At 40.5% G+C, this 24,461-nt stretch overlaps 3 protein-coding genes and 1 non-coding gene across 6 annotated transcripts; 2 read left to right on the top strand and 2 right to left on the bottom strand.

The window, feature by feature from the left end:
- Window positions 1-1,438: 1,438 nt before the first annotated feature.
- On the bottom strand, window positions 1,439-1,545 carry LOC147946965 (small nucleolar RNA R71). The gene has a single exon (XR_015595676.1). It is a non-coding gene; the product is annotated as a small nucleolar RNA R71 (small nucleolar RNA).
- Window positions 1,546-8,665: 7,120 nt separating this feature from the next.
- LOC147946964 (uncharacterized) lies at window positions 8,666-9,346 on the top strand. The gene has a single exon (XM_087507312.1). It carries the CDS (start codon window positions 8,666-8,668, stop codon window positions 9,344-9,346), a length of 681 nt encoding a protein of 226 aa, XP_087363438.1.
- Window positions 9,347-10,586: 1,240 nt separating this feature from the next.
- Window positions 10,587-12,433, top strand: LOC104777304 (BOI-related E3 ubiquitin-protein ligase 1). Its single transcript, XM_010501525.3, has 4 exons — window positions 10,587-11,186; window positions 11,281-11,351; window positions 11,432-11,727; window positions 11,835-12,433. Exons 1-4 carry the CDS (start codon window positions 11,131-11,133, stop codon window positions 12,345-12,347), a joined length of 936 nt encoding a protein of 311 aa, XP_010499827.1. The 5' UTR covers window positions 10,587-11,130; the 3' UTR covers window positions 12,348-12,433.
- A 329-nt stretch (window positions 12,434-12,762) lies between these two features.
- Window positions 12,763-23,018, bottom strand: LOC104779042 (transcription initiation factor TFIID subunit 1). 3 transcript variants are annotated; one of them, XM_087505149.1, is made up of 22 exons: window positions 22,793-23,018; window positions 22,435-22,576; window positions 21,820-21,923; window positions 21,633-21,695; window positions 21,454-21,499; window positions 20,820-21,074; window positions 20,606-20,700; window positions 20,329-20,500; window positions 18,915-20,013; window positions 18,566-18,768; window positions 18,236-18,473; window positions 17,736-18,072; window positions 17,102-17,302; window positions 16,889-16,978; window positions 16,560-16,766; window positions 16,053-16,259; window positions 15,456-15,939; window positions 15,176-15,375; window positions 14,945-15,049; window positions 14,791-14,847; window positions 13,529-14,713; window positions 12,763-13,278 (listed from the first exon to the last, which is right to left on the bottom strand). In XM_087505149.1, exons 2-22 carry the CDS (start codon window positions 22,475-22,477, stop codon window positions 12,916-12,918), a joined length of 5,754 nt encoding a protein of 1,917 aa, XP_087361275.1. In that variant the 5' UTR covers window positions 22,478-22,576; window positions 22,793-23,018; the 3' UTR covers window positions 12,763-12,915. The 3 variants fall into 3 exon arrangements, with proteins under 3 accessions (XP_087361275.1, XP_087361278.1, XP_087361286.1); XM_087505152.1 differs by lacking the exon at window positions 21,454-21,499 and having other exon boundaries at window positions 22,793-23,009; XM_087505160.1 differs by lacking the exons at window positions 20,820-21,074; window positions 21,454-21,499; window positions 21,633-21,695; ... (1 more) ...; window positions 22,435-22,576; window positions 22,793-23,018 and having other exon boundaries at window positions 20,329-20,521; window positions 20,606-20,696.
- Between the last annotated feature and the right edge of the window lie 1,443 nt (window positions 23,019-24,461).

Raw genomic sequence — 24,461 nt, 5'->3', positions numbered from 1 at the left:
GGCTATTCATTTCTCTATGTCGGAGTAGTTTTCTTTGCTAGATTAGGGGTTTCAAAAGGGGTTTCATGGGTTAGCAGCAGAACACAAATAGGGCTTTATATAATCGATTTTCTTCACTATTGTTAGACTTAATGCTTAGGTTGATTTGATCACCCAATCTATGATTCTAGGTTTATCTATTCATCAAAAGTGTAATAGGTTGCTAGAAAAGACATTAGTGGGCAAATTATCCTAGACCTGCGAAAGTTGATGTGTAGGTGATTTGTGAACTTATCATTCCTGTTCTTTAATGCTTGTCTGCGATTCTGGGCTCAAACGACAGTTTAGGGTTTATGGACCGCCGACCATGTGCTCCGGATGTCTGAGCACGTGCTCCGCGTTTCCGCACAGAATCGATCAGATAGAGTTATTGATACCACGGCAGTGGATCAGTTTATATTTATGTTTGAGTTCTAGACTGGTACTTAATCTATGCCCTGAATAGTTGTTTAGTTGTTATCTCTGAAATTCCCGAGAATTACCCCTGATCTAGTGTTTTGCTTATTGCCTTTTTATACCGTTTTAATCGCGTTACTGTTACCAAACAAACCCAACTTTGAATTGTCTTAGCTTGAAATTGAACCAATAGAACCATAGAGTAAAACTTGGTCTTCGTGGGATTCGACCCCTAAGTACTACTTCTTTGCTGTGCACTTGCAGTAGGAAAATAGGGTTTAAAACTCTGTCTATCAAGTTTTTGGCGCCGTTGCCGGGGACCAAATTTTTACCTTTGGTTTTCGGCGAAATTACTAGACTAAGACCTTACTGATTTGTCTTTCTGCTTCTTCTTTGCGTGTGTTTCAGGTGCATGTCAAGAAGATCTACAAGAAGAAACAACACCGAAGAACTAGTTGCTTTGTCAGCCGCAGAGCTCTCTTTGGCAGAAAGAACAAACCGCAAGAACAGAAAGTTTCAATCCGTCAACATGGGTGACAACAGAAACAATGAGGATATGGCTGACGAGTTGCAGCAACTTCGACAACAGTTGGGGCAGTTGCTCCATGCTCAACACGAAAGAGCCGCGCCGCCATAACCGTCCATTGGGGACAAGGACAACCCGCATGTGTTCTACACCAACCGAGCGGCGATGGTTCCTCCCACCATCCAGAGACAAGATTTTGAGATCAAGCCACAGATGATCTCTCTAGTGAAGCAGCACCTATTTCACGGTCTCCCAGCTGAGATTCCGATGGACCACATCGAGAATTTTGAGGAGATATGTAGCACCACTGGTTGAAATGGGATACCGCCAGACTTTCTGAAGTGCAAGCTCTTTCCCTTCTCTCATGCGGATAGAGCTTCACGTTGGCTGAAGTCATTGCCACCTGGGTCTCTGACATCATGGGAACAGTGTAGATCGGCGTTTCTGGACCATTTCTACACCAAGGCTAAGACCGCTGCCCTGAGGAACAAGATTTCATCGTTCCAACAGCACACTGGAGAAGCCTTCTGCGAGGCTTGGGAGAGGTACAAAGAGTACCGTAGAGAGTGTCCGCACCATGGATTCAGTGATGAACAGATTCTGGGCATTTTCTATGATGGAGTTAACTGGGACTACAGAAACGCTCTCAACTCGGCCAACAATGGGGATTTTATGACAAAGTCTAAGGAAGGAGCATATCAGTTGATTGAGAACCTAGCTGCAAGCTCCAGCAACAAGGCTCCTGAGTATGACAGGTCCGTGAAGGTCAACAGTGTCGATACGCAAAAGATTGACGAGTTGATAGCCAAGGTGAACCTTCTTCTAAAGGGGAGCCACAAAACTGTCCATTTTGTCGATGAGACCGGAGACATGCCGCTAGCTCAGGAGATTTGTGATGGAGAGGATGAAACGATGGAGGTTAATTATGTGAGTGGGCAAGGTTTTGTGCAGAACAGGGGTTTCAACCCGAACTACAGAAGCCATCCGAATTTGTCCTATAGAAGCACCAACGTGGAGAATCCTCAGGATCAGGTGTATCCGCAGCAAGGAGCTCAGAATCAGATGGGTTATCAGAAAACCTTCTCAAACAACTTCCAAGGCAAACAGTTTGTGCCCACACAAAACCATTTCCAAGGGGGGAACCAGCAGGCATATACAAGCGCTCAGCAAACACCGCCTTTCACCAACCAGCAGTTGGGATCTTCATCTGCTAGCAGCTCTCAGGATGAGCTGAAAAACATGATGCAACAACTCTTGGTGAATCAACAAAAAGCTTCAGTGGAAATCAACGCTAAGGTCGATACCATGTACAATGACCTTAATGGGAAGTATGAGGCAGTAATGTCACATGTGAAGAAGCTTGATGTTCAGGTTGCACAGACTGCTGAAGCCATGAAAAGAACTCCTGGGACGCTGCCCGGAAAAGGGGAAGCAAACCCGCGGAACGAGTATGTCAATGCGATTGAGCTAAGGGGAGGAAAGAAGTTACCCCCTAGAGAAGCACCATCCGCTAGGCTTGACAAAGGCAAGGGTATTGCTGAAGAATACCTTCCTCAACATGCTGCTGAGACTCCACCGTTGAGTCAAAAAGAAGCCGAAGCATCCGGCGAGCATGTGCTCCCACCCAGCGAGCACGTGCTCCCGACTCCCGATCAGACCGTTCCTACTAAGGTACCTCCTGCACGCGTGTACACCCCTAGGGTTCCTTACCCTGTTCCTCCTAAGAAATCACGCAAGGATTTGGAGGATGCAAAGTGCGAGGAGATGTTGAGAGAATTGACGATAAAACTACCCCTAGCTGATGCTGTTCAGATGATACCTGCTTTGAAGAGATATGTGAAAGGGTTAGTTTCTGGGAGAGTGTCAGAGGAAGAGAACGTGATGATGGTTTCAAGAGAGTGCAGTGCTGTGCTGCAAAACAAAGTGCTAAAGAAGAGAGATCATCCAGGGCGATTTGTCTTATCCGTGAGAATCGGTAAAACGATTTTTGCAAACTCCCTCTGTGATCTAGGTTCCAGTGTGAACCTTATGCCATATTCAGTGGCTAAAAGGCTGGGATACACGAAATTCAAGTTTACACGGATTTCGTTAGTATTCGCGGATAGATCCACCAAGCGCCCCATAGGAGTGTTGGAGGATTTACATGTCCAGATAGGGGACACGCTTATCCCAGCAGACTTTGTGGTTCTGTAACTTGAAGAAGAACCACGTGACCCCCTGATCTTAGGTAGATCATTCTTATGCACGGCTGGTGCGATTATAGATGTGCAAGGGGGAGCGATCGATCTCCAGCTGGGGGATATGATCGCAAGGTTTGAGATGAATAAGCTGCTCAAGAAACCTATGATAGATGGTCAGACTTTTGTGGTTGATGATGGTTCAGAGGTTGCACATGAGGTTACCGATGAAGTTCTCACTCTCGACCCGTTGGAGGTTGCCTTGACAAAGGCAGAGGGTAAGTATGGATTCTTGAATGAGGAAGCTGATGGTTTTACACGCATTTTGGATGCAGGTACACGGTTCCAGCAACTGGTAGCTTAAGCCAGCCTAGACGATGAGAACCAATCAGGGGAGGAATCCGCCGAGGGAGCACCTACTCTGGATTCCGGAGCACATGCTCCGGTAAAGTCAGCGGACGGTCCTTGGAGCGAGTTAAGAGCTCCAAACGTAGAGCTAAAACCACTTCCAGCCGAGCTAAGGTACGCGTTCCTAGGTCCTAACTCTACATACTCCGTGATAGTGAACTCTGAACTAAACAATGTAGAGACCGCTTTGCTCCTTTGTGAACTTAGGAAATATAGAAAGGCTCTAGGGTATTCACTAGATGACATCCCAGGAATCTCACCAGATCTTTGCATGCATAGGATACATCTAGAAGATGAATCAATGACTTCGGTAGAACATCAGAGGAGGTTGAACCCGAATCTAAAGGATGTTGTTAAGAAAGAGATAATGAAACTTCTAGATGCGGGTGTAATTTATGCTATTTCTGATAGTTCCTGGATTAGTCCAGTTCATGTAGTCCCTAAGAAAGGTGGAATTACAGTGGTTAAGAATGATAAGGATGAGTTGATTCCTACTAGGACAGTTACGGGACATCACATGTGCATAGTCTATAGAAAACTTAATGTTGCGACCCGTAAGGATCATTTTCCTTTGCCGTTTATTGATCAAATGCTTGAGAGATTGGCTAACCATCCTTACTACTGTTTCTTAGATGGCTATTCAGGTTTCTTTCAGATCCCAATCCATCCTGACGATCAAGAGAAGACCACATTCACATGTCCTTACGACACCTTTGCTTACCGCAGAATGCCGTTTGGCTTGTGCAATGCACCAACGACCTTCCAACGATGCATGATGTCCATTTTCACTGACCTGATTGAGGATATAATGGAAGTTTTCATGGACGATTTCTCCGTCTATGGGAGCTCCTTTTCCGTTTGTTTGTCTAATCTGTGCAGGGTGTTGCAGCGGTGTGAAGACAAACATCTGGTGCTGAATTGGGAGAAATGCCACTTCATGGTCAGAGATGGGATAGTGCTGGGACACAAGATTTCTGAAAAGGGGATTGAGGTTGACAAAGCCAAGGTTGAGGTGATGATGAGTTTACAACCGCCTAATTCGGTAAAAGGGATCCGCAGTTTCCTTGGCCACGCCGGTTTCTACAGACGGTTCATTAAGGATTTCTCCAAGATAGCAAGACCACTTACCCAGCTGTTGTGTAAGGAAGTGAAGTTTGATTTCGATTCTGCTTGCTTGGAAGCCTTTCACACGATCAAGGGAGCCTTGGTTAGCGCTCCGATTGTACAACCGCCAGATTGGGACATTCCCTTTGAGGTCATGACTGATGCGAGTGACTATGCCGTGGGAGCAGTTCTGGGACAAAGAAAAGACAAGAAGCTGCACGTGATATACTATGCCAGCCGCACCTTGGATGAGGCTCAGGGCAAGTACGCTACAACCGAGAAAGAACTTTTAGCGGTTGTGTTTGCTTTTGAGAAGTTCCGATCATACCTTGTTGGTTCCAAAGTGGTTGTTCACACTGATCATGCAGCATTGAGGTATCTACTGACCAAAAAGGATGCAAAACCAAGGCTACTCCGTTGGATTTTGTTGCTTCAAGAGTTTGACTTGGAAATTAAGGACAAGAAGGGTATTGAGAACGGAGTTGCAGATCACTTGTCAAGAATGAGGATAGAAGAAGAGCTACCCCTGGATGATAGCCTTCCTGAAGAACATGTTTACTCAATCGGCATCTTTGATCCCGCCGAGCACATGCTCCGCCTGGGAGCACATGCTCCGAAAACCCCGTGCAAGGCAATCGATACCAACAAACAGCCGAGTTTTCCCTGATTTGGAGAGTATGCAAACTACCTAGCAGCAGAGAAAGAACCTACTGAGTTTGTGGAGAACAAGAATAAGAAGTTCCTGAAAGACATAAGGCGATATTTTTGGGACGAGCCTTACCTCTATAGGCATTGCTCGGATGGTGTTTTCAGGAGGTGTGTGACTGAGGAGGAGATTCCTGCACCAATGGATATTTCCACCTCACCCTTGCCTCTATCAAAGGCAACTGTCTCCAACCCTTTTAAAGTCCTTGCTGAACTAGTCTACCATATAAACCCACCCCCTCCACTTTCCTCCACAACTTCATCTAATCCGCATCCCACCCCCTCCCCTAACCCTTCCATTGTTTCCTCACCCCCGCTGGAACCTGCAAAAACTACCCCTTCTCTATATGTGGTGTCTCCTCCCCCCCATGGGGGAGACTCCTCACCGCTCCTAAATCCACTCCTAACCCTTAACCATGTATATACAACCATTTTTTTGGAACATCCGAGGTCTAAACGATCTGGATAAACATCGACCTTTTTCTAACTGGCTTGCAACCCATAAGCCTCTTTTTGGTGCTATCTTAGAAACCCATATCAACGAACCAAATTTGAACAGAGTTATGAACCTTACCTGTCCTGGTTGGCAATTTGTCTCTAACCATGCTTCTGATCCGGATGGTAGAGTAATCATCGTGTGGAAATCTCCTGCCAATATTACGGTTCTTCATCAATCGAGGCATATGATAACCACTGAAGTCACAATTCAGGGAGGGCATAGATTTATCTTCACAGCTCTATATGCTCCTAACTTAGGAGACGAACGAACTGACCTCTGGTGTGAGTTGATCAACCTTCAACAAAGACTCCAGTTGGATTCACAACCTTGGCTTCTTGTAGGGGATTTCAACCAAATCATCCATCCAGCTGAGCACTCAAACCCGAATGTTGATCACTGGTCCTCGCGTATGATAGAACTTCGCGATTGCCTCCTGCAAATGGAGCTGTTTGATCTCCGTCATCAAGGTCCCTTCTTCACCTGGTCCAATAAAAATCCCTCAAACCCTATAGCAAAAAAACTAGATCGACTGCTAGTTAACAACCACTGGCTAGCTTTATACCCCAATAGTGTGGCTTCCTTCCTGGCTTCTGAAGTTTCTGATCATTCGCCTTGTCTTCTCACCCTGGAAACCTCCCTCCCGTGTGCTGGCACCAAACCTTTCAAATTCTTTAACTTCCTAACCTCTCATCCCCAATTCCTCCAAACGATTGAGACTGCATGGATCTTGGCTGGAACTTTACATCCTTTGGAAACAAGTTTAGCTGTTTTGAGTGCTAAACAGAAAACAATAAAGCGAGATATTAAAACACTTTCTAGAGATAATTTTTCGGATATTCAGACTCGAGTGCGAGAGGCTAACCTTTTATTAAACAATGTGCAGGTACAAGCGATGGCCACACCTTCTCCTGCCCTATTCCAACAAGAACGTGCTCTTCACACTCGATGGGAATTCGTCAGAAAGATTGAAGAAGCCTATTTCAAACAAAGATCTCGTATCAACTGGTTAAAAGAAGGGGACTTGAACACATCTTACTTTCATCGAGTGACTTTAACCAGAAACGCCTTCAATGCCATAAGATCCTTCTCCTCGACTTCAGGCACTATGGTGGATGACCCTCTAGAAATGAGTCAAATAGCAGTAGCACACTTCCAATCCATACTTGGTCCCCACTCTCTGCCACCAATCGCTGTCTCTCTTAACTGGCTTCAAAGTATTATCCAATACCGTTGTTCCTCTGAGCTGAAACAAACAATGATAAAGCTTCCCACGTCAGAAGAGATTAAGAGAGTGATGTTTAAAATTAATGGGAATAAGGCTCCAGGCCCTGATGGGTTCACCTCAAATTTCTACAAGACTGCTTGGGAAATTCTTGGTTCGGATGTTACTGGTAGCATTATGCATTCTTTCATTCAGCTTTCCTCCCGGCGGCTGTAAATGCAACTATCCTAGCCCTGATTCCCAAGTCCCCTGGTGCTTCTCTTATCTCGGACTTCAGACCCATATCCTGCTTGAATACCCTTTATAAAGTCATCTTAAAGCTCCTTGTCTCAAGGTTGAAGCCTGTTTTCCCTGACTTGATTCAAAAGAACCAAACTGCATTCATTAAAGGAAGGTTGTTAGTTGAGAATACACTGGTATCTGCAGACTTGGTCAATGGATATCAAAAAGAAAAAGGACCTAAGCGTATCACTATCAAAGTAGACATTGCAAAAGCGTTTGATACGGTTAGATGGGAATTTATATTCGGTTGTCTGTGAGGAATAGAAGTCCCTGAACTTTACCTAAGGTGGCTAAAAGCGTGTGTATGTACTCCGTCTTTTTCTGTGGGCTTCAATGGGTCTGTACACGGCTACTTTAAAGGATGTAGAGGTTTGCGACAGGGAGATCCACTCTCACCCCACCTCTTTGTCCTTGTCATGAATTGTTTATCAGTCATGTTAGATAAAGCAGCTGAGGAGGGTAAATTCAAATATCACTACAAATGTCAGAGGTTAAAACTCACGCACCTGTGCTTTGCTGATGACCTTTTAATTTTTACTGATGGATCCCTTTCTTCTGTACTAAGTGTTCTCCAAGTACTAAAATCATTCGAAGAGGCCTCCGGACTTGCGATCAGTCTCCCCAAAACAAGTTTCTTTGCATCCGGACTGCATCAGCCTGAAATTGATCAAATCAAGGCAGCATCAGGCATTGCTCATGGCCAACTCCCTATACGCTATTTGGGTATTCCTCTATGCACCAAAAAACTTACGCTGCTTGACTGTGCTCCTCTCATCCAGCGTGTGAAAACAAAACTCAATAGCTGGTCGACCAGAACTCTCTCTTTTGCAGGCAGGTTGCAAATGCTAAATACTGTCATAGCTGGTATCACAAATTTCTGGTGCTCTGCATTGGTGTTGCCAAAGAAATGTATCGACACTTTGAACTCTCTTTGTGGAATGTTCTTATGGAAGGGTTGCCTTGAGGGACACCATTCAGCGCGAGTTGCTTGGAGCACGGTTGTCACTGCAAAATCAGAAGGAGGGTTAGGCTTACGAGATCTAAAAAAGTGGAACAAGGCTTGTCTAGTTAAACTTATCTGGCTGCTTTTCTTTAGATCTGGGTCGATTTGGGTAGCTTGGTTCAAAGAAGCTGTCCTTGCTGGTAACTTGAGCAATTTGTGGGTCAGGAAACCAAATAGCCAGCACTCTTGGATAGCGAAAAAACTTTTAAAGATAAGAGAAGAAGCTTACCCTTGGATAATGGTGAAGCTAGGAAATGGACGAAAGTGTCGCTTCTGGTCAGATCGTTGATGTAAGCTAGGGCGAATGAGCGACTCCTTGAGTGGGGATCTGTCTATAGGTATTCCCAAAAGTGCAGTCCTGGCGGATCTATGGAGAAGAGGGAACTGGAGATTACCACCTGCAAGGTCGGAGGCCCAAGTTAGTTATCAAGCTGAATTATCGGCTCTACAACTAACGGAGAAAGAAGACTCTCATACCTGGTGGATTAATGATCGAGTGAAGGACAGTCACTCAACCGGTAGGATCTGTTCAGCGCTAGGTGAAGAGTTACCTTCGGTGCCGTGGCATAAGATTGTTTGGACCTCCGGAGGAATCCCCAAACACAATTTTTTAACTTGCTTGGTTGTATTGAACATGTGCCCAACTCGTGACCGACTTTTGCAATGGGGATTGCAGGTTGACTCCCGCTGTTTACTCTGCGTGATTGGATCTGAAAGCCGTGATCATCTTTTCTTCAACTGCCCATACAACTGGTCGCTATGGAGCAAGATCTCTCGCCGCTGCAACCATAACTCTGCACCTTCCTGGACTGGAACAATGAACGGTCTCATCAACTACAAAGGCTCCCGTGAAGCAAGGAAACTCCTACTAATCGCCTGGCAGGCACTGATATACTTCCTTTGGACTGAACGGAATCACAGGTTGCATCGGAACTGTTTTAAGCCAGCTGATCATCTCCTCCATCAGGTTGATCAGCTTGTGTGAAACAAAGCCCTTAGCTTCCGTGATTCCAACCCAACTCTCACCTCCACACTGCTTGGCCTCTGGTTCGCTGGATCGCACAACTGAAAGGAATGTTACAACACCCTAATCTCTCGACCTTTTGCGATCTCACCGAAGAGTCATCTCTCACCATTCAATGGAAGAAGACAAAGGTGATTTGAAACGGTTTAATTGCCACCCGTTTTCTTTTGGTTCAATCGTAACTATCATGGTTCACTTCTGGTTCATTTCTGGTTCCTTTTCAATGGGTATTTTGTAATCGATTATATCTAACTGGACTTCCAGTATTGGGCTCTCTAGCCCTGTAAACATTTTATGTCTCTGTTTTTCAATTTGAATGCCCTTTAACAAAAAAAAAAAAAAAAACAAAATATCGTTGTAAAATATTTTCTTGTTTCAAGTTATTATTTTATGATGTCATTGTGAAATTTTGATATTCATATATGTATTTTGCTTCTATTTCATATATTAATAGACAATATAAAGACAAGGTATAAACTTATAATATAACATTTACTATACTTCTTAATTTGTGTGAAAATGTCTAAAAGATATTTATATAAAAAATGAGGAAGTAATATATACACAATCAAATTAGTATTAATATTACCAAATGAAAAATGAGATGATATAGTAATTTTATTTATTTTTCATCATTTGCATGATTTGTTTTATTTGGCTGAAATCACAATCTACATGATTAATTAATGATTTGTTTCTTAAGTTTAATATAGTAGAATTTCAAGGGTTCCTTTTTGTTTTAAATCACTTTACTTTGTTTAGGGAAATTTTTTTTGGTTCCTTCATTTTTATAAATATTCGTAACTCATGTATTTTGCTTAAATTATTTTTCTTTCTTGTTTAGCGTTAACTTCGGAAAGATTGCTTATGATATTATCCATTACTTGAAAAGTAAAAGAGATGAAAGACAAAGAATAATTAATGTCACCAAACTATCTATCTATCATACGCAAAAGGAAAAAAAAATGCAAACTATCATCAACAAAGAAAGAGTAAAACACTCAAATATAAAATGAATAGTAGTATTACATAATAAAAGGTGGGAAGAAGTTGCTGTCTAATGATCTAATTATGTTATCTAGTATGCTAAGGAAAGAAATCAAGCAAGTCTCACACATGTTATGATTACTGACTTGCACTTCATTGCCTTTTTGCTAAGAAAAATGTGGTTTATAAATTTATATCTTTGGTTAGTAAAATAGAGAATGTGCAAAACAATCCAAAGCAATATATAGCTTTTTTTTTTTTCTTCAGTTTTTGTAACAGGAAATTTAAAAATATACATCTTTTAATACAATATGTACATCTTTTAATAAGTTTAAAATTAGTTTGGGTCGTGAAAAGAACTTGGTCACCGAATAAACAGTAGAAATATCGATTTGCGTTTTTATTTATTTATACACTTTTTTTTAATTTGGTTTTTCTTGGAATATGCGAGAGTAGTGGCGTGGTTGAAGACACGAGAGAGAGAGAGAGAATCCTAAAGAAAAAGCCAAAGGCATTATTAACAAGAAGGAAGAGAAGAGAACCAGAAGAAACAAAACCCAACCTACAAGAAAGACTCTTTCTTCTCTCTTTTATTACTACCAGTACCACCACACCCTGTATTTATATATATACAAAGATAGAGAGAGAGTGAAAGGTTCACAAAACAGAGTTCAAATACGTTCAAGATGATGATGATATAAGAGTTTTTGTAATCAATTAACCCATTTTTATTGTTCATTTTCTTCTCTCTCACTAAAATGGCTGTCCAAGCTCAACAACACCATTCCTCTAACCTTACCTGCCTTAACAAAAGGTTTCATTTTCTTCTCTGTTATTTTTGTTACGATCCTTTTTTCTTTCTTTTCAAATCTCGGTTATGTTGATTACGGTTTATTTTGTGTGAACAGAAACGGGAAAGACAAGGAACAAGATTTCTCGTTGCAATCACAGACTGTTTTTGATCAAACCAATTATGGAGGTTCGTAATGTTCTGTTTCTTTTTTTTCCCTCCGTTAACACTTTTGTTGAACAAAGTGAGAATGTTTTATTTGTGTGTAGGTTGTAACCAGAGGAAAAGAGGGCGAGAAACGAAGGATCATCATCATCATCAAGTGTTGTCGTTACCTCAGCAGTCTCATCATCAGCCCCCACAAGTTATAGACTTGTCTTTATTACAACACAACTTCAATCATACGCCGTCTTCGAATATGGTTCATACAGGACTACGTTTATCTTCCGGCGAAGATCATACACAAAAGATTCGTCAGAATCTGTTCTCAGGTTCCTTTGAAGATGTTTTGTCTGCACATTACAATTGGCAGAGCGAGGAACTTGATGAATTGCTTCGTTTCCAGGTTTTGATTTCGTCTTTGGGGTTTCTGAAAAGTTTTGATTTTTTTTTATTGTTCTCAAACCGCAATGTATAAAAATTGTTCCTTTTTTTTTTTTTTTTTTTGGATAGGCGGAGGAGCTACGGCGCACATTAGCGGAGAGGAGGAAGAAACACTATAAAGCGCTTATCGGTGCTGTGGAGGAGACGTTGGTACGTAAGCTGAGAGAGAAAGAGGCAGAGATAGAGAGAGCCACGCGCCGTCACAATGAGCTCGTGGCGCGTGAATCGCAGCTTAGAGCGGAGGCGGAAGCTTGGCAAGGAAGAGCAAAGGCGCAGGAAGCCGCCGCCGCGTCGCTGCAGGCTCAGCTTCACCAAGCCGTTAACAAATGCGGTGGTGTGTCGGCGGAGGAAGGGGTAGTATTAGGAGCTGGAATCAGCGGAGTAGACGACGCTGAGTCGGCGTATGTTGATCCGGAGAGGATGAAACGGCCGAGCTGCAAAGCTTGCCAGAAAATGGAAGCGACGGTGGTGATGTTGCCGTGTCGGCATATGAGCATCTGCCCGGGATGTGACCGGACAGCTTTAGCCTGCCCGTTGTGTCTCACGTTGCGGAATTCGAGTGTTGAAGCGATCCTTTGCTAAATGGGCCTACTTCGGGCCTACTAGTTTGTCATCGTACATACAACTTTTTTTTAGGAAAAAATGAATGCAAATTTTTTTCTTATGAATTGGAAAAACATGTAGAACATACAAAATTGTTTCTTGAAGTTGAAGGTATCGAACCCACATGAGAGAGTTCTTGGTGCCCGAACTCATACGGGAGGCTTCCAAAGCAACATACTCGCTCTCTATAGCAGAGAAAGCTAATGCACGATAAGACGAAGGCTCAACATGGATCAACGAATTGCTCTTAGTGTCCTTAATTATTTATTATGCATTCGTGCCACCTCCTGCTCTAACTCTAATCAACAAGACTCCTGCATTGGTACTTGTGATTATTAGAAGTTTATTACTTTTAACTGTTAGGAAGCCTTAAAAATTTCACAAAAAAAAAAAAAATATAACGATTTCTCTTTCTTTTTCATTACTTCGGCTTTACAACACAAACATGGGAATGTTTTCTATTCGTACAAATCATTTAGCTAAGCTAAGAAACCCATTTTGGGGGGACTATAAAGAGGGGATACAGATTCTATCTTACAATTCTCTCTCAGTCATTAGGATCTACTATACCTTTCTCTGCTTCTGATAACTGAACTTCATAATCATCCAACAAGTAATCACAAATCTCCAGTAACTGATCTGCCAAAGGCGGTATGCCTGGGTTACGTCTGTCGTTGTAGAGGTGGGCATTGTATGTGATCTGCCAGACGTCGTGTCTAAACTGGTCTCGGTTTCTGTACTCTATTTTCCGTACCTTATCCCGTATTGTCGAGAGATCCATCGGGCGTTCCACAACAGCAAGATAGTCCGGAGCCTCCTTCTTGGAAACAGGTTTTAAGAAGAGGCGTGACACTTCCTCTTTAAGTCTTAGTGTGTCCACTATGCGTTCCAAGATGTTTGCTAGGCCAACCTGTTGGTAAATGAACAGAGGAGAGGAAACATATATGAGTTTCATAGAGCTCATAGGATTTCATCTATTAGTTTCGTATTTAAATTTCAAAATCTCTTTTTTATCAACTCGCAAGACAAAAAATCTATTTGTGATGACAATTTCAGCAGCCGTGAGGATATTAGACACATGAAAGCATGCTACGTGTGCTATAGAGCAATAACTTTGACTGAACAAAGGTAAAATATGGAAGCAAAGAGAATCTTACTACCTCTCCTTTTTTGCGTCGTTTTGGTTGAGGTGCATACTCTGCACCATCTCTTTCAAAGTCGGAGACGTAGCGGCTTCTGACGTTCCGCCCTCTTTCTGGCAATCTTCTATCGTTTCTCCGAGGAGGATAATCTTCTACATACCCTTCTATTAATTCGGGTTGCAGCTTCTTTTTCTTTTTTTTCTTCTTGGCTTTTTGTCGTTCCTCTTCCTCCCTCTCACTCCTTAATACCTCTTCGTATCTTCTGATCTCAGCTATCTCATTGGGTTCTTCTGATACAGTCATATCATCATAATCTCTTCTCGCCGTTACTTCCATATGTCTTCCCGTACTTATCTCCTCTTCCTCCCACCATACTCTATCCTCTTTTGGTCTCCGCTCTAGGGAGTTCTCTGACAATCTGAAGCTCTGCTGCTTCTGAAAACCTGCCAGTTCTGCCATTCTTTTTGTTTTACGGGATTCAAACCGTGGACTCTCCTCAAGACTACTCATGTCATGATCATTTATCTCCTTCGAACGTTTTATAACAAGTTTCTTCTGAGGCTGTTCTCTTTCTGTTGGCGGTCGTATCACGAGATGAGGCCTACGTGATTCAGCTTGATCCGTGTCCATGCTTAATGATGGCCGCGGAATAGAAATAGTGTGCCTGCTTGAGGCTACCTGATTTCTCTCTGTACTAGACAAAGGTTGTCCAGAAACAGATGGCTTGTGTGGTTCGCTCTCCCCTCTCTCTCTACTAAATGTAGGCATCAATGGATGCGGAGGTCTATCAGATTCAACCTTTGATTCTTTAGGCTTTGCCTTACTTGAAATCTTCAGTTTGCTGATCTTAGATGTAGACTTAGTCCCGGTGTCTATGTCAGACACCACTGCTTGCTCAGAACTTCCGGGAGCTTCAGAAACAGGTTTATCTGACAGCTCTCCAGTGGGGATACCATATCTAAACTTCATAGGAAGACCCCCAGTTTTGACAGTTAAATTATCTCCCTTTGGAACTTCATCAGAAGTTTTCTTTGTACTTTTTGTCGCAGCCTTGCTGTTCTTAATAGGTTTTAGCTTGGGCTGACCTGATAGTTCTGAAGTACTTGGCTTTCCCGCAGACTTCTCCATATTTAAGCCTTCAGGTTGTGAATCTGTATTTTCTCTGTATCTTGGGCAGTGTTTATTGGTTCTCATGTGCCCATGCTGGCCACGAAGATAATATCAGATGCTTTTATCTAAGAAGCAATTTTAGATTAAAAATCTAGTCTAATAGGTAATACCTGACCACAGGCTCCACAAACAAAGTTCTCTCTCGCTGATTTCTTTTCCTTGAATACCTGGTTTAGACCGAGAGAACGGAGAACACCTCAGAATGACCATAAAAAGTATTAGAATAAGCTAAAGTTTATTCATGTTGGACTGATTTGATTGCACCTTTAGGTTTTCGTTCAGTATTTTGACCTTCCTCAGCTGGCCCAAAGAATTGATGTTCTCTTTCACCTGTTTACTTTTGGGGGTCTTTATAATTGGGCTATCAACCTGCCAATGAAGGGGAATACAAGATACGTGGTCAACAGATGCAAGACACCATGGTTTGACACAGTAAATGGAGAAGACAAGAGCAAAGGTTTAACAAAAAAAAAAAGAATTCAAACTTGTACTGACATTTCTGATGTCTTTGACGGTGTTCTCATTTACAAAGAAAGATGCATCAGGTTGGATGGCAATAGGTTTCTTCTCAATGGCATTGGGCTTTCGTAACGGTTCACTAATCTGAAAACCTATATTGGGTCGTGGAGGAGGAAAGGATCCCATTCCCTCTCCCACACCTTTCATCTTCTTCTTTTTCTTCTTCTGATCCTCATCTAAATAAGCATCACCAATCAGTGTCATTGACAATATAACCTTTAGCTAACAGCACAAATGCTTAGTTGAAAGCAAGTACCTTGCATCAGCAATCGGCATAATTCTGCATATTCAGTAGCTTCATCTTCAATTTCTTCATCTGTCTCAACTTGAGATGGCCGCCGTCTCATCTTGAGACCCTTAACTCCGTCCAACTTGTCATTCTTAGACATATTAGATTCTTCCCCGTCCCCACCTTCCTCAGCATCAAGTAGATTTTCCAGATCTCCCGCAAAGGAGTCTAAGTCACTGTTCGCCTCGTTTTCACTTTCATTCTCATCACCATCAAAAGCTGAAAGGGACAAAAGCTGCCTATCCCAAATCTCCTGACACTTTTCTCGGGCCTGCTGTTGCATCTGCAGAAAAGACATTCTCTGGCCACGAGCATACTTGCCTATGGTTGTAGGGTCAACCTTAACACCGGATGCAGCCTGCTCACTTGATAGTTTCCGTATCATAGCTATACGGTGCCATCGAGTTTGCTTGAAAATGATCTCATCAGGGACATTAAACTTAAGAAGTACCTATAAATGTAACAGCCAAACCATAAATTAATTCAAATTTTTGATCGCTTTACTTTAGTAATAGTCTAGAAGAAATGTCTAGATTTCTAGACATCTGAAACAAAAAAGTCTACCTCTCGAGCTGCTTCCATGCTTAATCTGCGAAGATCAGCATCTGTACCAGTGACAGTTGGGGCTCCACGACCGGCTGCTGCCTTTTTCTTCATATGCCCGGCTGCAGCTGGTGCTTTTGGTGCAGCTCTGACATAGCTGAATCCTAGACCCCGTCCAGAGGGATCACCAACCCCAGTAATTTCCAAACGCTCTATATTTGCTCTGTCCTACTCAAACCCACAAATGAAAATCAGACATGTGAGTATCGAACCAACCAAGCAACGAAAGCATGAGCGATGACTGATCAAAAGTATCAAATCAACTCCACTGACAAGATTCAGAAAGGCTGTTAGCAAAACTAGAGAAGATAGAGCTGAAATAGATTCTAATCTTGTTTGTAAAGAACCAAGAACAAACACGCCTTTTACGGATTATAGCTGGTTAGGGATTCCTAAGTTTTAATAGCATAACTTACAATAGAAACTGACTAGCTAGGTAACTCCCAAATATGGATAAATGATGCTCACCTGATTCGTACAAGCAACAAAATTACTGCTTAGATTCCATGGAGTAATCTGCAACTCCCTCTCAATATGTGATGCAGCAGCAAGAGCAATAGCTTCGTCTGGGAGTTGAGCCAATGCATTAGATATGCTGGCAGGTAATGTAAACCGGGTGATCCCTAAATGTTTGAGCCGGTACAGGCCAGCTAGCATACTCTCATAGGAACACACCTACGCCAACAAAATATAGAATATCATGCATCTTAAGGAGTATACTTCCATTTAATGCAACTTTGGACAGTAGAAACCAAATGGCGTGTAAATCATGAAATTAACTCAAAGGCAAAACTTACATGCTCTGGTGCCACCAGCTTTTTCAGCTCATTCTCAGATGGATCTGGCAATTCTTTTTTTGACCAATATTGCTGGCCATTTTTATCCCTCTGCATTTTGTACATCCATGTAAGAGGTCAGCATGATACAGAATCATGATGACGCAATAAGAAGAAACGTAAGTGTGTAACTCTAGATGCGACTTATGCGGGAGTGAGAAATTGATCAGATACCTTCAAAGCAGCACAAGTTTTCATGTTCCTCTTGATGATTGCATCGGTCAAGTTAGAAAATAAGAAAGACAGCTCATCTGCAGCAATTGAGTGACGCTCACCACGCTTCGAAAATTCTCGGTACACATAAACCAACATTCTGTTCACCAAATAAGTCTGTAGATTCTTTGATCCAGGAGACATTACTTCCATGCGAGGTTCCTGGAAAAAAATAAAATCTGAGCACGCCGATTTTATGAATGAAACTAGAGCAAAATAAGATGAAGATTGCCACAATAACGTTTGCTGCAGGTAAACAATTATAGCCCAACTCTTGTTTCTTAAAACACAGCTGAAATGAACATCTCACATCTCTATGATCACTAGAAGACCTTCCCCAACAATACTAATTTATTCTAAACCTGTTAGTTTACTATATGCTTCAATGACTTATCCTAAGATTTTGCTAGGACATCAACATCAAAGTACCAAAGGGAAATGTGATAACGCAAAAGATATAATTTAATTCGCTCAGACTAGTAAGCTCCATTGTTACGACACGAAATCACAAGTATGTAATATATAGATTCAATCTTGATTGTGTGTGTCTCTATATACATGTACGCTTTCCCTGTACAGAAATCGAAAGGCAAACCTGTTGTCCAACAGCAACTATCTTGTCAATACGCCTTAGAGAGAGCTTTCCTTTAGGAGACCGGACCAACAAGTAATCTGTTGATTGCAATCTCTGCGGGAAAACAGGTGCTTTATACATGTTTGTTTCAATTGATGACTGACTGCAACCAGGGTGTATCTCCCCAAGGAAAGGAGACTTGTCCCCAGGTTCTAGAATCATCACATTTCCTAAAGTGTCACTTTGATTGCCCAGCAAGTTGCCTCGTTGATCCTCTGGCGATGACTTCTGATAATATGTGCACAAATTTGCACCCATTCCTGCATTACTGAGCATCAGCGGCCTCTCCTCGCAGTACCTACAGAGATCAATGCAACAAAATGGAGACGTCCAATAAATGTTTTTTCCAGCTAGAGATCAAAATAACCGCAAGAGCCTCAAAGTAGCATGCATTAAAGAAAAACTAAACAAAAGTTCCCGATTTGACACAGGTAAAAAATCTCATATGAACTTTGTCTTACTCCATCAAGAAAACATGGCCATCTTTAGTAGATAGGTCAGATTTCTTCTTGAATGCCCCAGGAGGTCTCAAAGATTTATTTTCGCCAGGTAGCTTCTGTGCCCATGGCCACAGATGTACTTTGGTACGTACAAGATGAACCAAGGAATTTGGTTGCACATTTTGTATAGCAAGAGACTTTTCATCCTCAAGTTCCTTCCCCATGTAGAACATCTTCACTGCTTCTGTTTCCTTAAAATCTGCAAAACAACTGTGGCAAGTGAGCTCCACAATTACGAAATAGAATCCATGTCATAATGAGGTAGACAAAAAGTGAAAGTATAACAACAACCTAGCTTTCTTGAAGCTTTGGCTTTTAGAGAAGATACAGATTCCTCTATGCCAACGTGTAGCTTGCTTCCTTTACCCCCCAGGCTCTTAACTACAATTTTCATGGATCCTCGGGTGGGTAACTTTCCTTGTTGCTTGATGGCTAGCTCATTGTCATGTGGATACCATAAAGCTTTGGGTCGGTGAAAATTTGCTATGTCTTTACTGCAACAAGTTAACTCAAAACATTTTAACAAAAATTACAATAAAAAATGGATGTTAAAAAGCATCCAGGGTGGAAACATTTTAAAGTACACAAAAGAGTGCAAATACAGAATGTTATTAAAGTAAGTATACGAGTGCCCACTTACTTGCTCAATTTACTCTTCATTGTCTGCAATTTAATCGCTGGTGCTGAATGAAAAACTCTCAAACTATGAATGCCGGATTTATTAGTATTTGCTTGCAGTTGCTGAGAGCTTTTTCCATTCATATAAAACTTGTCATTAGAAATATTAAATTGCCATCCAGAATTTGATTCAAAGTCTTCATGAAAGTCTTCATCCTTGGATTTTGAAGACCGGGATACAATCATAGCTCCAGCATGACGTTGAAGATTTTTGGTTTCCTCATTATCCACAATTTCAAAGACCATTTGCTCATCTTGAAGATCAAAAATTAGTTTAGATCTGCTCAACGATTTATCTGAGTCCCATATTACACTATCTAACCATGACTCATCCCCCAAATCCCTCTCTCGCAATACAAGTCTGCTAAAGCGCCCAAGAACTTCGCTTTCAAGTCGCTTTATATTCTCTACTCCAGCTTCATCATTTGCTCTAAGATGATTCTCGTCCCACTGGGATTCTAAACGTAACAGTTGTGGATGATGTCTACTTTTGTTAGTGGACTCGTTTGTAGACTGGGAACCTCTTGAGCCAAAAGACTCCAACAGATTGGCAAAAAAAGGCATAAGCATACTATTGTCAGCTTGAACTTGTTCTCTAGAGTTCATCACATTCAAGCTTTCTTGATCAGTCTCTGAATTTGTTCCATCAACCAGCATACCTTTAGGCTCAAGTCCAGATTCACAGCCCTGACCAGAAGTACCACTAATTTCAGGTGAATGCTCCCATAGAATCTGATGTTCCCATTCATGCTGGTCAAGAGGAAAAACTTCCATCGATAATTGAGACTGGCATAGAGATGAATTATCATCTAAGTCCTGCTTCAACATTTCACCCATGATACATGAATCCCTTCCTAGCTTGGTAAATTCCCTTGATTCTGATGGGATACCACCCATTCTGCCAGCTTGTACCAGCTGTAACCCCTCTCTAATTGGAAAGGGAACATCTAGCTGAACCAGATCAGCTTGTTTTACATGAGTATCAACCCTACCATGGCTCTTTAGGAGTACCTCCTCATCGTCTTCGACAAGCTCAGAAATATTCATAGATTTGTATTTTTCTGTACGAAATAAGGCTATGATGTAAGAGTTCCACATGAAGAAGTGAATTACAAACAAAATGCAGAGACGACAGAAATGATGAAATGGAAAGAAACATGAAGTTGCCTAGAAAATGATATGGGATGAACCAATTACACAGATCTAGCACATTCTAGCCAATAAAGACTGAGGCACTGAGCCGCATAAAAGGAATTGCTATCATGGTTTCAACACTTAACTTTGTTTGATTTTGCAGATTTAAATGCATGGACATCACAAAGAAATTTAATAGGGTTCAGAAGAAACATATAGGAAAAACATTCCAGATCATTTACCTCTACAAGTGACATATCTTTTTTCTCTCCTGTCGCGCTTCTGTGGTGGCTCATGGATAGCAAATATCTCGGAGAACTGTAAGATGACCATACCATCTTCCACATACAACGTAGGCAGTGGGGCGGCGCCTTTCTCATCCAATGTACCTTCCAATAACTCATCCACCTCCTCCTGAATGTTTTGATGAGATCACTAACAGAACAAAATCACCCCACAGCAAAAAAGAAAAAAAGTAGTTTGACACAATTTCCCTTTATTTTTGAGGGGGAAACTGACCTCCTGGACATCTTCTGTGTCCATCTGATCCATCTGATCCTCGGTTTCCAAATTTCTATCCTCATACTCCAAGGCCTTGTCTTCCTTTAAGACAACTGCAACACAAAAATTTGTCTTATAATCAGTGACTATCCTGTCTTGGCATGAAATGACACAACAAAAGTACTATGTGCTAATCTTTTTGTCAAAAAAACATAAATTTTGAATTGCAAACCTGGTTCCCTGTTAGCAGTTTCAAAAGATTTTTCAACTGGCGGATGCACCTCCTCTTGTTCTTCTTCCTCATCATAATCTTCATCGTCAAACACAGAAGCTCTGGAAGTTAAATTACCCAAGGCAACTGCAGTCGAAAAATACTCCTTTTTTGGTAGTAAATGATCTTCCTCGCTAACTATTTGAACTTCGGGCCCATCATACTCTTCATCAATATCCTCATAATCGACAGCATCCTCAGCTTTTCTATCATAATCTACACAACATATCATCACATTTAGTGAAAAAGATGACCAGGATTTGGGTATTGTAAATAGTATCAGTATGTAACTACTATGGGTGGGAATGTTGCCAAGATCTCCAACATTAGTGTTAAAATGGTTATACTGTATATAATGATTTACGCAAGACAATATATTAAACGAACTAATAGTAAATAGATAGATTATGACTACAACCAAAGTAGGAAGAATGCAAGACAATTTCGATGGAAATGGAAACGTCCACTGGGAGAAAAAATTCTAGCAGGTTTCCTAGTAAATCACTTGTTGGTAGAAGGGGTAGAATGCAAACTAGAAGTTATATGAAAAAAAAAAAAACTGCATGAGATAGACGACCCTGGCAGACAACATCACCTTGCTCAGCTGGATCACTTGTTGTACGTTCTGATTTTGCCAATAACTGTTCAGTTTAGAAACACCATAGTTGGCATCCAAGTACAACAAAAAGAGGATTAAAAATCAAAAAGAAGACCCGCATTCACTCGCCTATAAACTTTAGGAAACAAAATATCAAAGAGTGCGTAGAACGTTACGTTTATATCTGGTAGAGATGAACCCAGCTTATCTGCCAATGCAGAAAGATGTTCTTTGGCGTCCTGTAAAGTTTAAATGTTATCATTGGCACATGTCATAGAGAAGAGACAGCAAAGTGAGACCAATTTTTCCGTGAAATAATGTGTTACAACAAGGTCATCATACAGAAAGAGTAAAACAGATTACCTCATCAAGGTAATCAGCGTCCAAGTCCCCCGAGTTATCAACATTTCCAAAGATGAATCCAAGGTTAAAACCCCTGCTGTTGTCCTCATGTTCCTCATCGTCATCTGCAACAGACATGTAAGATATTGGTGTTCCAAGCAAATCTTGGCTAGCATCATGTGCTAATAGTCAATGAATATTTAGAAATCACAATGCACACATTATGATTGCATATTGACACTCTTGTTAAACTGCAAAATCCAAGGTCACTTTATCATTCGATTCCTCTCTCTCTATCATCTCTTATCAGGCTTACTTTCCTTAGCCTCTATCTAGTGAAACTACTATTCCCAATCTCTTCGTCAACTAAAAATCCAACAAACCCTCTTCCCACTAGAACTTTAGAAAGAAAAAAACGAGCCTAACTCGAACATGTCCTGAACACTCAAAGACTGATCCTTTTCTACTCAAGGAAATCCAAAAATATTCAAAACCATAAATCATTCATGAGCTGGTCAAATTGCAGCGATAGTAGCTACTCAGGGACACCTCTAGTTCCAGAAATTCCACTAATCCGAGATTCCACAAGTATGTAAAGCAACAAACTTTTGATAAAGAAGCAACATATATATTTACCTGAATAAGTCTCGTGGGAACCCTTGCCATTGGATTCAGCCATATTCAAAGCTTTAGGTACAATGGTGGTCGAAATCGGAAGACGGCAAGACAACTTTATCCCTTCCCAGATCCCGAAGAACCATTAAAACTCAATCGAAACCTTCAAAAGAAACAAAAGATAATACAAATTACAAACCAACCTAAACGGACCCCATTGCAACAAACAAAAGCCAACTTCTTTATCCAACAACAACTTCATCAAAAGCGCAACAATTTTGCTTTTAAACACAACGAAATCGAAACCCGATTGATCAGTTCTTCGAGTTAAGCTGAGTTGCAATCAAAGCTCGATGAAATTGAGAACACGATACAATACCATTCACTGAACGTGATTGTTGGGTTGATGGGAGTCTTCCTTGAAACCCTAATTGAGGGTATAAGTAAGCTTCGTCGGAGAAGGTGAACCAGCTCTAATTGGACGAGACGGTACGATGTCGGAGAGAGGTTCCGAGGTAGCAAAATCTCAAATCGGAGGAAAGAACCAATCAAAAAAAAAAAAAAAAAAAATTGTAATAAAGAAGAAATTGCGAAGCGACCAAGACGAGATTGTGAGGGCATTTATAAAAGTTTTTAACCCGACCCGAATAAAAGTTTAGTTCCGGGTCTAAATTCTAAACCGGAAAAAAAAAATCAATTTCGTTTTTATTGAGGTGGTTTAGTAGAACTTTAAATAGAACTCGGTACAATTTTGTCAAATACTTGTTTTTGTTTAATCATGACAATTTTTTTAATTAAGAATCTATTATATAAAATATATGTTTATGAATATATCTGTTATACTTTCTAGAAAATATTTTACAAAACAAAGATACTCTTTAAATCAAATTTATATATAAAGTTGATGATATATGTCAAAAAATTATTATTTTTCAAAACTGCTAATTAAGATAATAATATAAAAATTTATTATTTTCAAAACAACTAATTAAGATAATAATATTAAATCTACAGAAAATTTACATGTTTCTAAAAAAATTTCCAAATCAAAAAGAAAAATTGACAAAACTAATATATTTTTCATTGTATGCTAATTATATTATATGTATTTTCTCAATTAGATTTTTGATATGTATAAACAAAAAAAAAATTCATTAAGCATGTATATTATTATTAGTCGAGAAATGATGAATAACAATTCTAACATAAGTTATGTCAAAATAATTATTATTTTTGAAACGTAATAGGAACAACTAATTAAGAAAATAACATTATATCTACATAAAATTTACATGTTTATATCAAAAGCTTTAATCTTTGATTTTTTTCTGATATAATTTGCCGATCTATTTGGGTAAAAAAAATAATTCATTAAGCATGTATATTATTATTAATCAAGAAATAGTGAATAACAAATCTAAAAAAATAACGTAAGTTATGTCAAAAAAAAATATTATTTTCGAAACGTAATAGGAAAAACTAATTAAGAAAATAACATAAAATCTACATAAAATTTGCATGTCTATATCAAAATCTTTAATCTTTGATATTTTTTATGATATAATTTTGCCTATCTTTTTTGGGGTTTTTCTTCGTTGGGTTCTTCAATGGAAACTATCAGTGAAATTAAATGGAATCAAAGTATATAAATCCCGCTAATTAATCGAGGATGGAGATACTGATGGAGGTTCTAAAAATAATTCTACAGTTAGTAGCGTTATAAGTTTCGAAGATTAGTCGGTGGTTGATGTATTTGGTCAAAATCTAGAGTTTTCTCTTCTAGATAATGTCAATGATTCTGGTACTGAAACAAGAGCTGCTTGATCGAGTAATTGAGGAGCGATTTTGTAATTTGGGAAGTTGGAACGGTAAACCGTTTTAAAATTGGTTTCAAACCTGATTTATGTGGTTTTCTATCGAATTTGGTTTGTAAACCGTTAAATCCATGTATATAGAGAAATATATGAGAACTTTTGATTTAGGTAGAAATAAGTTGAGAACTTACGATTCGAGAATATTTGAGATGAGGTCATAGTTCGAAGTAGTTT

Source organism: Camelina sativa, chromosome 3 (genome assembly GCF_030686135.1).
Source record: "Camelina sativa cultivar CO46 ecotype springtype chromosome 3, ASM3068613v1".
In the NCBI taxonomy this organism is placed as follows: Eukaryota; Viridiplantae; Streptophyta; class Magnoliopsida; order Brassicales; family Brassicaceae; genus Camelina; species Camelina sativa.
The sequence above is the reverse complement of the archived record's forward strand: the minus strand, read 5'-3'. Positions and strand labels throughout refer to the sequence as shown.

Excerpts from the sequence above, each read along its gene's own strand:
- LOC147946964 (XM_087507312.1), top strand. The coding sequence starts at position 8,666 with ATGAGCGACTCCTTGAGTGGGGATCTGTCTATAGGTATTCCCAAAAGT.
- LOC104777304 (XM_010501525.3), top strand. The coding sequence starts at position 11,131 with ATGGCTGTCCAAGCTCAACAACACCATTCCTCTAACCTTACCTGCCTT. Across the intron at positions 11,187-11,280 it reads CTTACCTGCCTTAACAAAAG|AAACGGGAAAGACAAGGAAC; the intron begins GTTTCATTTTCT and ends TTGTGTGAACAG. Across the intron at positions 11,728-11,834 it reads ATGAATTGCTTCGTTTCCAG|GCGGAGGAGCTACGGCGCAC; the intron begins GTTTTGATTTCG and ends TTTTTTGGATAG.
- LOC104779042 (XM_087505149.1), bottom strand. The coding sequence starts at position 22,477 with ATGGCTGAATCCAATGGCAAGGGTTCCCACGAGACTTATTCAG. Across the intron at positions 21,075-21,453 it reads AAGTGATCCAGCTGAGCAAG|ATTATGATAGAAAAGCTGAG; the intron begins GTGATGTTGTCT and ends TATGTTGTGTAG. Across the intron at positions 20,014-20,328 it reads AAGATATGTCACTTGTAGAG|AAAAATACAAATCTATGAAT; the intron begins GTAAATGATCTG and ends TATTTCGTACAG.